General features: G+C 37.3%; 1 protein-coding gene across 1 annotated transcript in view; it reads left to right on the top strand.

The window, feature by feature from the left end:
• Positions 1–12,608, top strand: part of CAMSAP2 (calmodulin regulated spectrin-associated protein family, member 2) — a 154,573-nt gene that overhangs the window by 20,516 nt on the left and 121,449 nt on the right. The window contains exon 2 of the mRNA XM_006892113.1: positions 5,641–5,900. Within this exon, the coding sequence (XP_006892175.1) occupies positions 5,641–5,900 (260 nt within the window). The remainder of the gene's footprint in view (positions 1–5,640; positions 5,901–12,608) is intronic.

Raw genomic sequence — 12,608 nt, 5'->3', positions numbered from 1 at the left:
TTTTCTTCTGGGTTTCTGTGTTAGTAATTAAGAAACATTTTTTCTGCTCAGAAACTAAGGCAGAGCTCCTGTGATTGAGGGTGATAATGTATTCCTTTCTAAATGTATTTCACTTCATTGTTTAAAAAAAAAATCTGTATTGCTGAAAAATGCATTCAGCCAGCCACCAACCCAACTTCTAGAAAATTGACTTGAGCAATACTGCCTTTACTCCCTCTACCTGTACCTCAAGCATTTCAAGTGAATGTTAATTTCAAAACCTAGATATAGCCACGACTTTAAATAACAATTAAAATATGTTCTGCTTAAGTCCTGGTACACAAGAAAAACTTGTCCTTTGCAACTCTAGGAGTGGTATTTCATTAACTTGTTTTTTAAAGTATTAATTTCTTGTTTTCCATGTCTTGGAGATTAGGAGAGAGTGAATCCTTTTAACCTTGGTTTTGCCTGTTTATTTTCCATTGTGCTGTTCTACTTAATTTGTTTTGAAATGTGATTGGACTTCAAACTGTTTAAAACTGAAAGTCTTGTACTATTGGCAAAATCATAAACTTTTGTTTAAGTCTTCTCTTAAGCATATTTAGTTCTCAAAAGACATGTTTTTTTTTTTCTATAATTATATTTTATTAATTTTCATAAACATTTACAGAGATTTTGGGCTTCCACTCATTCATTGTTGCACTATTCTCTCTACCCTCCTCCCAGTTTGTTCTTGTCCAAATGCCACAGTGCTTGTCAAAGCCAGTTCTGATTAATCTTCTTTGTCAGTGTGTCCTTTGCCATTCCCTATCACTCCTCCCTGAGAGAGACTTCACCCTGAGTCATAAGGAAAAGGGGATGGCGTATTCTCTTAGCTACTTCCTGCTGAAAAGGGACGCTGTGGGTTTCAGGGTGAAGATCTTCTCTCACTACTCTAAAGGTCCCCTTTGGCAGTTGGAAACACATAGACTATTATGGAGATTGATTTTGGAATTTAGATGCACTCTTATTGATTGTGCTTGGCTGTACATGTTCATATCCTTGAAGATGTATCATGGGGGTGTTGCAACCTAGAAGACACAAATTTGACTAACAAGTTATAAGTACATGAGTCCAAAAATTATGGAAAAGTAAAAGAAAAGATTCTTTCATTGTTTTACAAACCCTTCCCCAGGTCCCCTCCACCATGTAGCCCTCGCTCTAGTCTCCTGTGATGACAGAAATACCCAGTTATATCTCTCTTTTAAACGGTTCTCTCCCTCCTGTTTCAGTGCAGTATACATTATTGAACCCATCTTACTCAGTCTCTCCCCAACCCCAAGGACAGTCCCATTCTACAACAGTGGCATCATGTAATATTTGTCCTTTTGTGACTGGGATATTTCACTCAGCATAATGTTCTCCAGAGTCAACCATTTTGAATAATATTGCATGAGTTCCTTGTTTTTTAATGCAGCGTAGTATTCCATTGTGCGAATATACCACAGCTTCTCTAGCCATTCGTTTGTTGATGGGCACTTAGGTTGTTTCCAACTCCTTGCTATTGTGAACAAAGCTGCAATAAACATGGGTGTGCATATATCTGCTTGGATGTCAGCTATGGTCTCTTCAGGGTATATTCCCAGTAGTGGAATTGCTGGGTCAAATGGTATCTCTATTTGCAACTTTTTGAGAAAGCGCCATACCACTTTCCACAGGGGTTGCACCATTTTACACTCCCACCAACAGTGAATCAGGGTTCCAGTTTCTCCACAACCTCGCCAGCATTTGTTGCTTGCTGTTCTGTTAAATTTTGCTATTTTGACTGGGGTGACATGTTTGTTTTTTAATGACTTACTTATGTGTTGTATTCTCTTGGAAAAAGAAAAGTCTGTCATATTCTTTAAATACTCTTAATACTCTTTTGACTTGGCTTTGAATCTTTTTCAACCCTGATGATGAGTAGTCACTTTTCGTGATTCAGCCAGTGCTTAGTTACCAAGTTATTTATATTAGTCATTTTTGATTGTATGGAAAGTCAGGCAATTATGTATATAGTTTATAATGATTTTCTTAGAATCAAATCCTTTTTCTTGTATAGTTGTACTAAGGAGCTTCCATTTAGTTAGTGTAAGCCTAAAATTTTGGAAGGAGTGGCATCCACTTCCATAATAGTTTGCCTCCGGAAAACCTATGAACGTGGAGAGAGGATGAAAGGCACCCAACTGTCGAGGACTCTCCTTCATAGGGTCACTATGAGTCACCTGTGACTCGACGGCACTTAACAGCAACAACAACAAGAAGAAGCCTAAAATTAGAGTGTTAGCACTGTATTTTGTAGTTTACAGCTGAGCTAGGATATCATGCAGAAGCACATGTCTTTCCAGTTTAAGACTGGCTCACTCTCGGTTAATGCAGTTGTGAAGGAAGGAAAGTGCTTTATTTCAATTATTAAATGAAGGTAATACTTTTAGATGTTGCCCAAATCCCTGATTGATACATCTACTCTTTTCAGGTAGATCCACCTCTTTCTAGAGTCCTATCTTTCTAGATATATTTTTGCTTTTTTACCTTATATATAAAAGAGTATATGATCTTGTTTCCAGAATTGCTCCTTTTTTAATATCCTTTTTTATCTTTTAATGATGTTGTCATTTCCATAGGAACTCAGGTCTCTTCTTTAATTTTCATCTTGATCTCCTCTATTTGCTCTCTTTCTGGGCATTTTGGGGTATACTTTGTTGTTGTTGTTGTGTACCATAGAGTCAGAACTAACACATAGGAGACCCTCCAGCAGGCTTCAGAGACAGTTAATCACATGGGAGGAGATTTCTCTTTCTCCCAAGAAGCAGCTGGTAGGCTTGAACCGAACGTTCTTTCGAAATTGCAATGCAGGTTCTTGCCACTAGAGCTCCCTGTTTTGGGGTATAGCAGCCTTTTATGCCCTTCACTTACATTTACTACTCTGCTTCTAGATTTATTTCCTTGCCACTGTAAAATCCTATCTTTCATTTTTGTTACCATCAATATCAAACACCAGATCACCTGTCCCAAAACATCACTCTTGCTTTGTCACTTTTCTCTTTAAAACTGTTCGCTATTATGCTGTTGTCGTTGAAATATACCATCGGGTTGCTTGCAGCTCATATGGACAACAGCTTTTTACAACAGCTCTGAACCCTCCTCTATCCTGAGCCAACCTCATTTTCTCTGACACACCTACCTGCATTAATCCAGTAACTAAGTCAGTCCATCTAATCCATGGTCTTCCTTTCTTGCACTGTCCCTCCACCAGAGGCCTTATGTTTAAAAGAGCTCATACTTACATGTCTTGTGCTCTACGTCCCATTCCAGCCCTACCTCTATTGCTCTCTTACCTGGGCCGTTCCTACTCCATCCAGATTGTTTAGCATGCTGTCTCTTGAAAACTTTTTTTTTTTAATGAAAGTTTAATGAAAGAGATCATGGGTTTCCATTGTTGTACATTTTCCTCCCTGCCCACCCCTCCTCCCCAGTTTACTTTTTTTCTCTTTGAAAAAGAAAAAGAAAAAAAAAATCTTTCATTGTTATGCAATCCCCCCACCAGTCCACTTTACCTCACAACTTTTATTCTGGATTGTTGTCATACAAATAATACTTAATCATATATTCCATTTAAATAGTTCTCTCCCTCTCCTGTTTCAATGCAGTGTACATTATTTATACTGTTTTCTTAGTTTACCCTCAACTCTGATGTCAGTCCTGTTTTATAACAGTGGCATTATATAGTATTTTTCCTTTTTTGACTGAGATATATCATTCAGCATAATGTCCTCTAAGGTCACCCATTTTGTATAATATTTCATGAGTTTCTTGTTTTTCAGTGCAACATAGTATTCCATTGTATGAATATACCAGAGCTTCTCTATCCATTCATTTGTGGATAGTCACTTGGGTAGTTTCCATCTCTTTGCTATTGTGAACACTACAGCAATAAACACGGGTGTGTATATATCTGCTTGGGTGGCAGTTATAGTTTCTTTAGGGTATATTCCCAATAGTGGAATTGCTGGGTCAAATGGCGTTTCTATTTCCAAAAACACCATATTACTTTCTAGACTGGTTGCACTATAATCCACAACATGAGCATTCTTCTAAGCATCCTGAAAAACTTACAGCCAAGAGAGAATAAAATAGATGAATGGGACCTTCTAAGAATCAAATCCCTATGCACATCAAAAAAGTTCTCCAATAAGGTAAAAAGGAAAGCCACAAACTGGGAAAGAATATTTGGTAAGGACATGTCTGATAAGGACTTCTAGAATTTATAGAGTACTTGCGCACCACAACAAGATAAACAGCCCAGTTGCAAAATGGGCACAGGGTATGAACAGACACTTCACCAAAGAAGACATTCAGATGGCAAACACACACATGAAGAAATGTTCAAAATCCCTAGCTCTAAGAGAGATGCAAATAAAAACAATTAAAAGATATCATCTCACCCCACTGAGAATAGTCAAAGTCAACAGAACAGCAAACAACAAATGCTAGTGAGGTTCTGGAGAAACTGGGACCCATAACCACTGTTGGTGAAAACATCTTAAAAAATGTTTCTCCTTCCCTTATAGAAAGCCTCTTTGCTTCTGCCTAAACGAATTCATTCTTTTCCCCTTTAAGATGAAATAATTTTCAGTAGGCTTGCTGTGTTGCTCCTTCCTCTTAGATAAAGGCACATTCATTCTTTCATTTGCCACTTAATGCTTAGTACTATCTCTAATTTATGAATTGTTTAACTTTTCCTGTCTGTATATCTTTTTTTGTAGGTTTTTGGTTCCTTAAGTGTAAGGATTCTAATTCCTGAATTTCTAAGATCCATGCTGATATATAAACAGTAGTTAAAGTAATACTGTTTGATGCTATGCTTTTCTAAATAGTGTTGTTGTTATGGGTTGTTGAGTCAGATATGACTCAGAAATAGGAGCTTTTAGAAAACTTATAGTATAAAAATTGCTAAGGAATCTAGTAATACTTCGTGAATAATTTTTTTGAAAATGTTGATTTTTATTGGTACTGTTGGATCATTTGAGCTTTTATTAAAGCTTCCTATTCAAGAAACTGCTGGAATCAGTGATGAGATGGTTGACCTTGGGGAACCTTACTTTCCAAAGCAAAGACAGGTAGGCAGCTAAATTCCAGGCCAGAGCTAGCAGATCTATGATAGCAGCTCTGTGTTAACTTCTCATTTAATTGTTTGGCTCTCTTCTTGAGGGACAAGCTTAATTCTTGTCCTGGTTTTTTATGTATAGAGCCCAAGTAAGAAGTAGAGAGGTAGAAGAAGGAATACAAGGTAGAAAAGACAAAACTTGTAGGAGGGTTTTGAAATGACATTGTTGAGGGAATTGAGTAGCAGGAAAGACACCTGGGCAAACTTGATTTTCATCCCATGCCCTATTTGTACACTAGTATGCTGTTATTTCTGTGTCTCCATTGCACAAGTACATTGTGTAAAGGAAATGAATTTTCATTTCAGATTATCTACCAGTGTTCTGTGTGTTTCATATAAATCATCTTTTTGGTTATAAGATTATTATTACTTTTAGAAGGAGTCTAAAGTTCTATATAAAAATAATTATTACATAAATGCTATATTTATTTTATGAAAATCTTGTAAGAGAATTTTCCCCCCCTTAATCTTTATAGAAAATGTGCCGGAGGAACTTCGAGAACCATTTTACACAGATCAGTATGACCAAGAACACATCAAACCGCCTGTTGTTAATTTGCTTCTATCAGCTGAACTGTACTGTCGTGCTGGGAGTCTTATTCTCAAGAGCGATGCTGCCAAACCCCTTTTGGGCCACGATGCTGTAATCCAGGCTTTAGCACAGAAGGGTCTTTATGTTACTGACCAGGAAAGATTGGTAACTGAAAGAGATCTCCACAAGAAACCTATACAGATGGTGAGTCTTTATATATGTACCTATCCTCACACTTCTTCAGCATTTGTGCCTTAGAATGTGAATTACACTATAAAATACAGAGAAATGTGTTTGAAATTAGCTGTCATCTTTGCCTAGAGTTTAAGAACCATGTTTTTATCATAAAATCTTCCATATAACGGAATATTTTTAAAACATACATTGCAGTGTTTGTTGCCCTGTAATATATGGGAGAAAAATTACATCATTTCTATTTTGAAATGATTTTTTCCCTTCAGTATAAAACTGTGTGTGTGTGTGTGTGTGTGTGTGTGTGTGTGTGTACAAAGTAGCTGTAAGAACTACAAAGTATATTCTTTATTTTATTCTTTAGGAAAGAGGTGAGATTCGTGAGTGTCATTTACATGCTTTGGTGACCTCATGGTAAATTTCTGCATAGCAGATATTTTAATTTATTTACTAACCATTAAATTAGTCTTATATGTATACACACACAGAGAGAGAGGGAGAACCCTAAGCTTGTTTGAGACAAACATGCAGAACTCTCAGGGATGCTCTCTGGAGACATAAATGTAAACAGTTCAGTTCATTGTGTACTTCTTCAGTCCATTGTCCTGTTTTTGCATATGCTTCCCTAATCAACACGAATGGTATCAGAAAGAAAACAAAATTGATTCACTGGTTTTCTGGCTTGGGAAAAAGGAGAGCGCTAACATGTTGAAGGATATATCTTGAAATTTAAAGAAGGATAAACAAAAATGGGTTTACCATGTCTGGTACTAAATGAAGAGATGACCTACTATACTTTCTGCCTATTTTCTTTCTTCAAGAAACAAACCAGTCAACCTATATTATATTCTTGGTAAAAAGAAACTTAATTTATACTTTTAAGGAATGGAAACTATGGCTGAGGAATAATTTAGTTAATGGAATTAAGTTATGGATTTATAATAGAATTATTCAAGATAACTAGGAATATTTATCTTTTTTTAGTATCGGCTTTATATACATGTCATATGTCTGAACAGTTTACCACCATCAGGCTAACCAATTGCTTCTTAAGGGTCTTGCCAGTATTTCACATTTTCAGAAACTCATTCCGTGTCATAGTTGACTTATAGCTGTCCTAGTAATCTTTCAGAGACTGTAAATGGCATGGAAGTGGATTGCTCTTCTTTCTCCCACGGAGTTGCTGGTGGCAGTGCAGCTCCCTACCAATAAGGCCACTGGAGCTCCCTTTTCACATTCTACAGCACAGGAGAGGAAGACCCTGGATGAGATGGATCAATACAGTAACTGGGGCAGTGGGGGTAGGCATGTCAGAGTCAGCAAGACTGGCTCAGGGCAGGGCAGGCTTCAGGGCTTTTGTACATAGATAGGGTCACTATGAATTGCAGGCAACTCGACAGCACATAACAATAACAGCAAGCCTTCTTGAATCCTTCTGCTAGTTGGACGCTTTCTCTAGTATTATGTCTCCTTCCATTACTTTAAAGGCCAAGTGGGGTAGGTACAGAGCGTGTTGATGACTGTGAATACTCGAATATTTGCCTGTTAATGGTTCTTTCAGATATATACACAATAGATAACCTAGTTATGTCTAAAGTAGGTTATCTATTTTAGATCCTTTCTAATGAGAGTGGGACACTTGTAGCATATTTTCCTTAGTGGAGATAGAGTAGTATAAAAATATAGAATGAAAATACTTTTGAAAGTATTATTTATTTTTTTTGGAAAGTATTATTTTTTAAAAATAAGGATTTGGCAGATTGCTAATGGCATTTCTCTCCAGGTTTCTTTCACGCTGTATTGATCCTGCTCATTGCTTTGAATGCAGTTTAACCTGATTTTTGGAAATGGTCTTTATGATGTGGTATGGAATTGCCCTGCTCCTCTGGTTCGGACTTCTGACTGTAGGTTGTCAGAACATGGAAATGCCTCATCATACTAGACCTCGTAAGCCTGTGCTGTGTCACATTTACTGACCAGTGTTTTAATTATATCATTTCAGTTTGGGCAGAGTTTAAAGTTTTCCGATTACTGTGAATTTGTGGTTGATGATATTATGATGCTGGTTTTTTCCTGATCTCTGGTGGCATCATTGATAGAGAGTTGCTCTACTCACGGAAAGGTGGCACCTCTCTGGTGGTTCAACTCTACCATCTGCTCTGCAGGAGAGAGATGGGCAGTCTCCTGTCTTGTGATTTATGGCCTCAGAAAACCCACTGCTGGTCAGCTAAGAGTATGTTCTGACTTAATGGATTTGAGTTTTGAATACTTTTCCTGTGTGATTGCTCACAGATTTTTACTAGCTGACTAGTAAAAAACTATTCCTTTGAACCTTTCTTAAGGAACAGTGGTTTATACAGTGACTTAGAGTAGATAATAATTTTCTTATTTTGTCTTATTTTCTGGGAAGTATAACTAAAAATGGTATGTTCAGTTGTATGATTGAATATTTTGACACTCTCCTTTCCCCCTACTGAATGGTTTTTAGTAACTTGGTGATACTTTATTTGCTTGCTGGATATAATACTGTTATGCATGCCGCCTCAGAGCCTTTCAGGGTAAAAAAATGTGGTAGCAAAAATATCTTAATTTTAAAAATGTTTAGTATTTATTATCAGTCTCAGAGGTAATATATCACAGTGAAATATATGTGTAGCAATTGTTAGAAAATATACACTATTAACTTTGATTTTCTTAACAGAGTGGGATTTAAAGTAGGGTTAAGTACTCTTAAAGATTTTGCTTTTTAATATACTGCATTTGGAAGCATTTTTATATAATAATTATGCTGTCTTTTTAAAGTTAAAAATTTTTAACTCAAATAGAAATTCATTGTCTAAAGTAGAGTGCTTTTTTTGGAGTGTACATTAAATATTTCTAAATTAAACAGTTATGTGAATGAGTACCCTGCTGTTAACCTCTAAGCAGACATGGGAAGTGAGAGGAAATATTTCCCTAAATAGTTGGATTCAGGTATTCCATAAATGGTAGTCTGAAGCTTTATAATTTTTTTTCACAGCATTTATTTTAATAATTAATCTTTTTTAAAAAATTTGCCTGGTTAAGACAAGTTTCACTAAATAGATCCTATTAATTTGGAGCTCTAGTGCTACAGTGGTTAAAATGCTCATCTGCTGACTGAAGGGTCCATAGTCTGAGCCCATTAGCTGCTCTATGGGAGAAAGATGAGGCAGTCTGCTTCTGTTGTAAAGACCCTCTGGGGTCATTTGACTCTGTATTACTGGGTTGCTATGAATTGTAATACAATACACATTGGTGGACCCAAACCACCAGAGAAATGCATGCCACCTTGGAGTTCACAATAAACTCCCTGTGGCCACCAGAGCTCTCTCTTAACACTGTAATTAATTACATTATTTTGCCTTTTAAGCAGATTTGTGTAATGCTCTTTAGATAGGGAAAAAGATGGGCAGTCGCCTCCATGCAATTTGCAGCCTCTGAAAACCTGCTGATGGGTTAGCCATGAGACTGTTCTGATTTGACAGCAATGAAAGAGAGCGTGTGTTTTTGTGTGAGAGAGAGAATGAGAGCATTAAAAAAAAAAGAACATAATTTTGAAACCTAATGTGAATATATGCTTGAATTAGTGTTAAATGTGTGATAGTGGAAACCATAGGAAGAGTTGAATACATTAAAATCACAAAGGACATCTTTCAACCAAATGTTCCACATCAAATCATACTATCTCTCAAATTCATTGTCAAAATAAATGTTATCCAGGGTGATATCCAGGTTGAAGTAAAAATTAAGATTGTTGAAGTAAAAGAGAGGGAATCTTGGAGGCTTAGTGTGTAGTGTGTTGTACTGATATCCAGAAGGTGGTACATCTCCAGGTGGCTCACATCCAAGGGAGAAAGATGAGCAGTCTCCGCCCATTAAAATTTACAGCTAGGAAACCCAGTGGAGGGTTACTGTGCATGGGAATTGATTTGATGGCAGTGAGTTTGAAGTACATGCAGTTAAATGCTAAAGAAGATAGCTTAAGAATGGACAAAAAGCTTTGAACATGGCTCTAACAGCAGAATGAGGCCACATGCAAGTTGCATTTGACCCCAGGTTTGGCTGGAGGATTTAATCAATGTCATAAAGTCTTAAGTTCATAAAATTTTATAGCAAGGAGGAACCTTTGAAATCACATCTAGTGTGAAACATGCTGATTATGAGAATTAACCTGGGGAACTGTAAGTCCTCATACTTTGACACTGTAGTCAGAGGTGCTGAATTAGAATCTTTCTACCTTCTCCTTACATTGCAAATACTAGGACTTGTGAACACTGCCAAAAGAACAAACAGGTATGTCTTAGAAAACATGCAGCCAGAGAGTTCCTTGGAGGCAAGGATGACAGAACTTTGTCTCTCATAGTTTGGACATGTTGCTAAGAGTGGCTAATTATAAGACAGGGTTATCTAAGAGTCTATTCTTTGGAAGAGTGGTGGGTCAGTGAAAGAGAGGAAGACCCTCACTGAGATAGATGGACACAATTACTGCTGCAGTCGGCTCAAGTGTATAAGAGATGGTGAGGACGGTACAGGACAAGATTCAGATAGATGGATTGTTCTTAGGGTTGCTCTGAGTTGTACTTGTCATGGCAACACCTACCAGCACAGCAACATACTGTTGGTTTAGTATATTGTTAAAGTATATTAATTTTCAGACCTTTATAATTCACCTATATCCATTTAATTGCTTGAGCCCCTGAGTGACACATCTGTGAATCCTATGGAGTGCAGTTAAACTGTAATTTACATGGGTTCATAATGAGTCAGAATCTACTTGACAATGACAGATTTGGTTTTTATTTACTTGTTCATTCATCAGACTAACTGGTAGCTCTTTTTGTTTATTATGTTTCAAGCAGTGTTCTGAATACATAATATTCTCTATCTCATATAATTCAGTACTTAAAACCACTCTAAGAATGGTGAAGGGGACTTGAAACAAATGAAGATCAAATACTATTATCATATGTATGGATTATACCTTCTTATTGTTGTTATGTGCCATCGAGTCACTTGTGACTCATGGTGACCCTATGAACAACAGCCCTGAAGCCTGCCCTGTCCTGAGCCCATCTCACTGACTCCAGCACACCTACCCCCATTGCCCCAGTAACTGTATCAGTCTATCTCATCTGGAGTCTTCCTCTCCTGCGTGTCCCTCTACCCTTCCAGCAAGAAAATAAGAACCCTCACAGCAGGACCAATAAACAACATGATGATGAACAGAGAAAAGATTGAAATTTTTTTTAAAGTTTTATTACCTTTTTTTTTTTTGATGTGTGTGTACCGTCATATCAGATCTGACTGGTACAGGAGGAGATTGTCCCTCCTTCTTCAGCAGAGCATCTGGTGGATTCGAACCTCACATCTCTGGGATTGCAATGCAGCTTCCTGCCACTAGGCTGCCAGAGCTCACCAAGATTGAACTTTTTAAGGTTATCTTTTATCATTTAAGGAATGAAATGAACAAATCTGCTGCAAGTGACCTTTAAAGTGTTCAGAGAAAAAAATCACTTTGAGGACTAAAGTGTGCCTTACCTAAGTCATGTTGTTGTTGTCGTTGTGTACCCTTGAGTTGTAACAGACCTAATGATGACCCTCTGGTGAGTTTTCAGAGGCTGTAAATCAAATAGGAGGAGATTGTCCATCCTTCTGCATAGCAGCTGTTGGAGTGGAACTTGAATACCTTTAGGATTACAGCACAGCTTCTTAATGCTAAGCCACTAGAGCTCCCTCAGTCCTAGAGTTTTCAGTTGTCTTCTGTGAATGTGAAAGCTGGATAGTGATTAAGGAAGGCTGAAGAAAAATGTAACCCTTTTAATTAAGTCATTGTCAGGGGATATTGAATATACGTGGACTACCAAAATGGTCAAATCTGTCTGGGAAGACGTATAAGCAGAATGCTCCTTAGAAACCATGATGGTGAGACTTTGTCTGATATGAATTGGACGTGTTATGAAGAGATACTTGTTTTTGGAGAAGGACATCATACTTGATGAAGTTGAGGATCAGTAAAAAAGACGATGACTCCCAGGGACGTAGATTGACACAGTGACTGAGCTCAAGCATAGCAGTGCTTAAGGATGGCACAGTACTGGGGCAGTGTTTTGTTCTACTACACATAGGGTTTCTATGAGTTGGAACTACTTGTTGATACCTAACAACAAAATTTAGTCCTCTAGTTACTTATTTCTTGGTTGCATGATAAATGGTTTGAACAGAGAATTAATCTCATGAACACCTCCTTTCCCCCCCTATTTTCTACCTTTAAAAAAGATTTATTTTTAGTGAAAACGTACATAGCAAAGTATGTACCTAGTCTTCTGTTCCTGTGGATAGAATTGAGTGACATTGTCAGTATTCTTCACTTTGTGTCAGTAGTCTTGCTATTGCTGCACAGACTGTTTTCGTTTAGGCTCACAGGGACCTTAGCCTTCTCATCTATGTCTTAGTACGTTTGCTAATTAAAAATGGCCTAATGGCTTTTTAACAAATGGTGTTGGCAAAATTGGAAAACTATCTGCAAAAGAATTAAACAAGATCCCCACCTCACTTCATATACAAAAACCAACTCAAGGTGGATCATGGACCTAGGACTAAAACCAAGGACTGTAAACTTCATTCAAGAAAAGCTTGGAAAAACTTTAGTAGTGCTAATCCACAACATAAAGAGTCTTCCCAGTATTCTGAAAAATTTAC

This window comes from Elephantulus edwardii, unplaced genomic scaffold (genome assembly GCF_000299155.1).
Source record: "Elephantulus edwardii isolate Elephantulus edwardi_28Jun2011 unplaced genomic scaffold, EleEdw1.0 scaffold00110, whole genome shotgun sequence".
NCBI lineage: Eukaryota > Metazoa > Chordata > Mammalia > Macroscelidea > Macroscelididae > Elephantulus > Elephantulus edwardii.
Note: the sequence above shows the minus strand (reverse complement) of the source record. Positions and strands in the feature narration are given on the sequence as shown.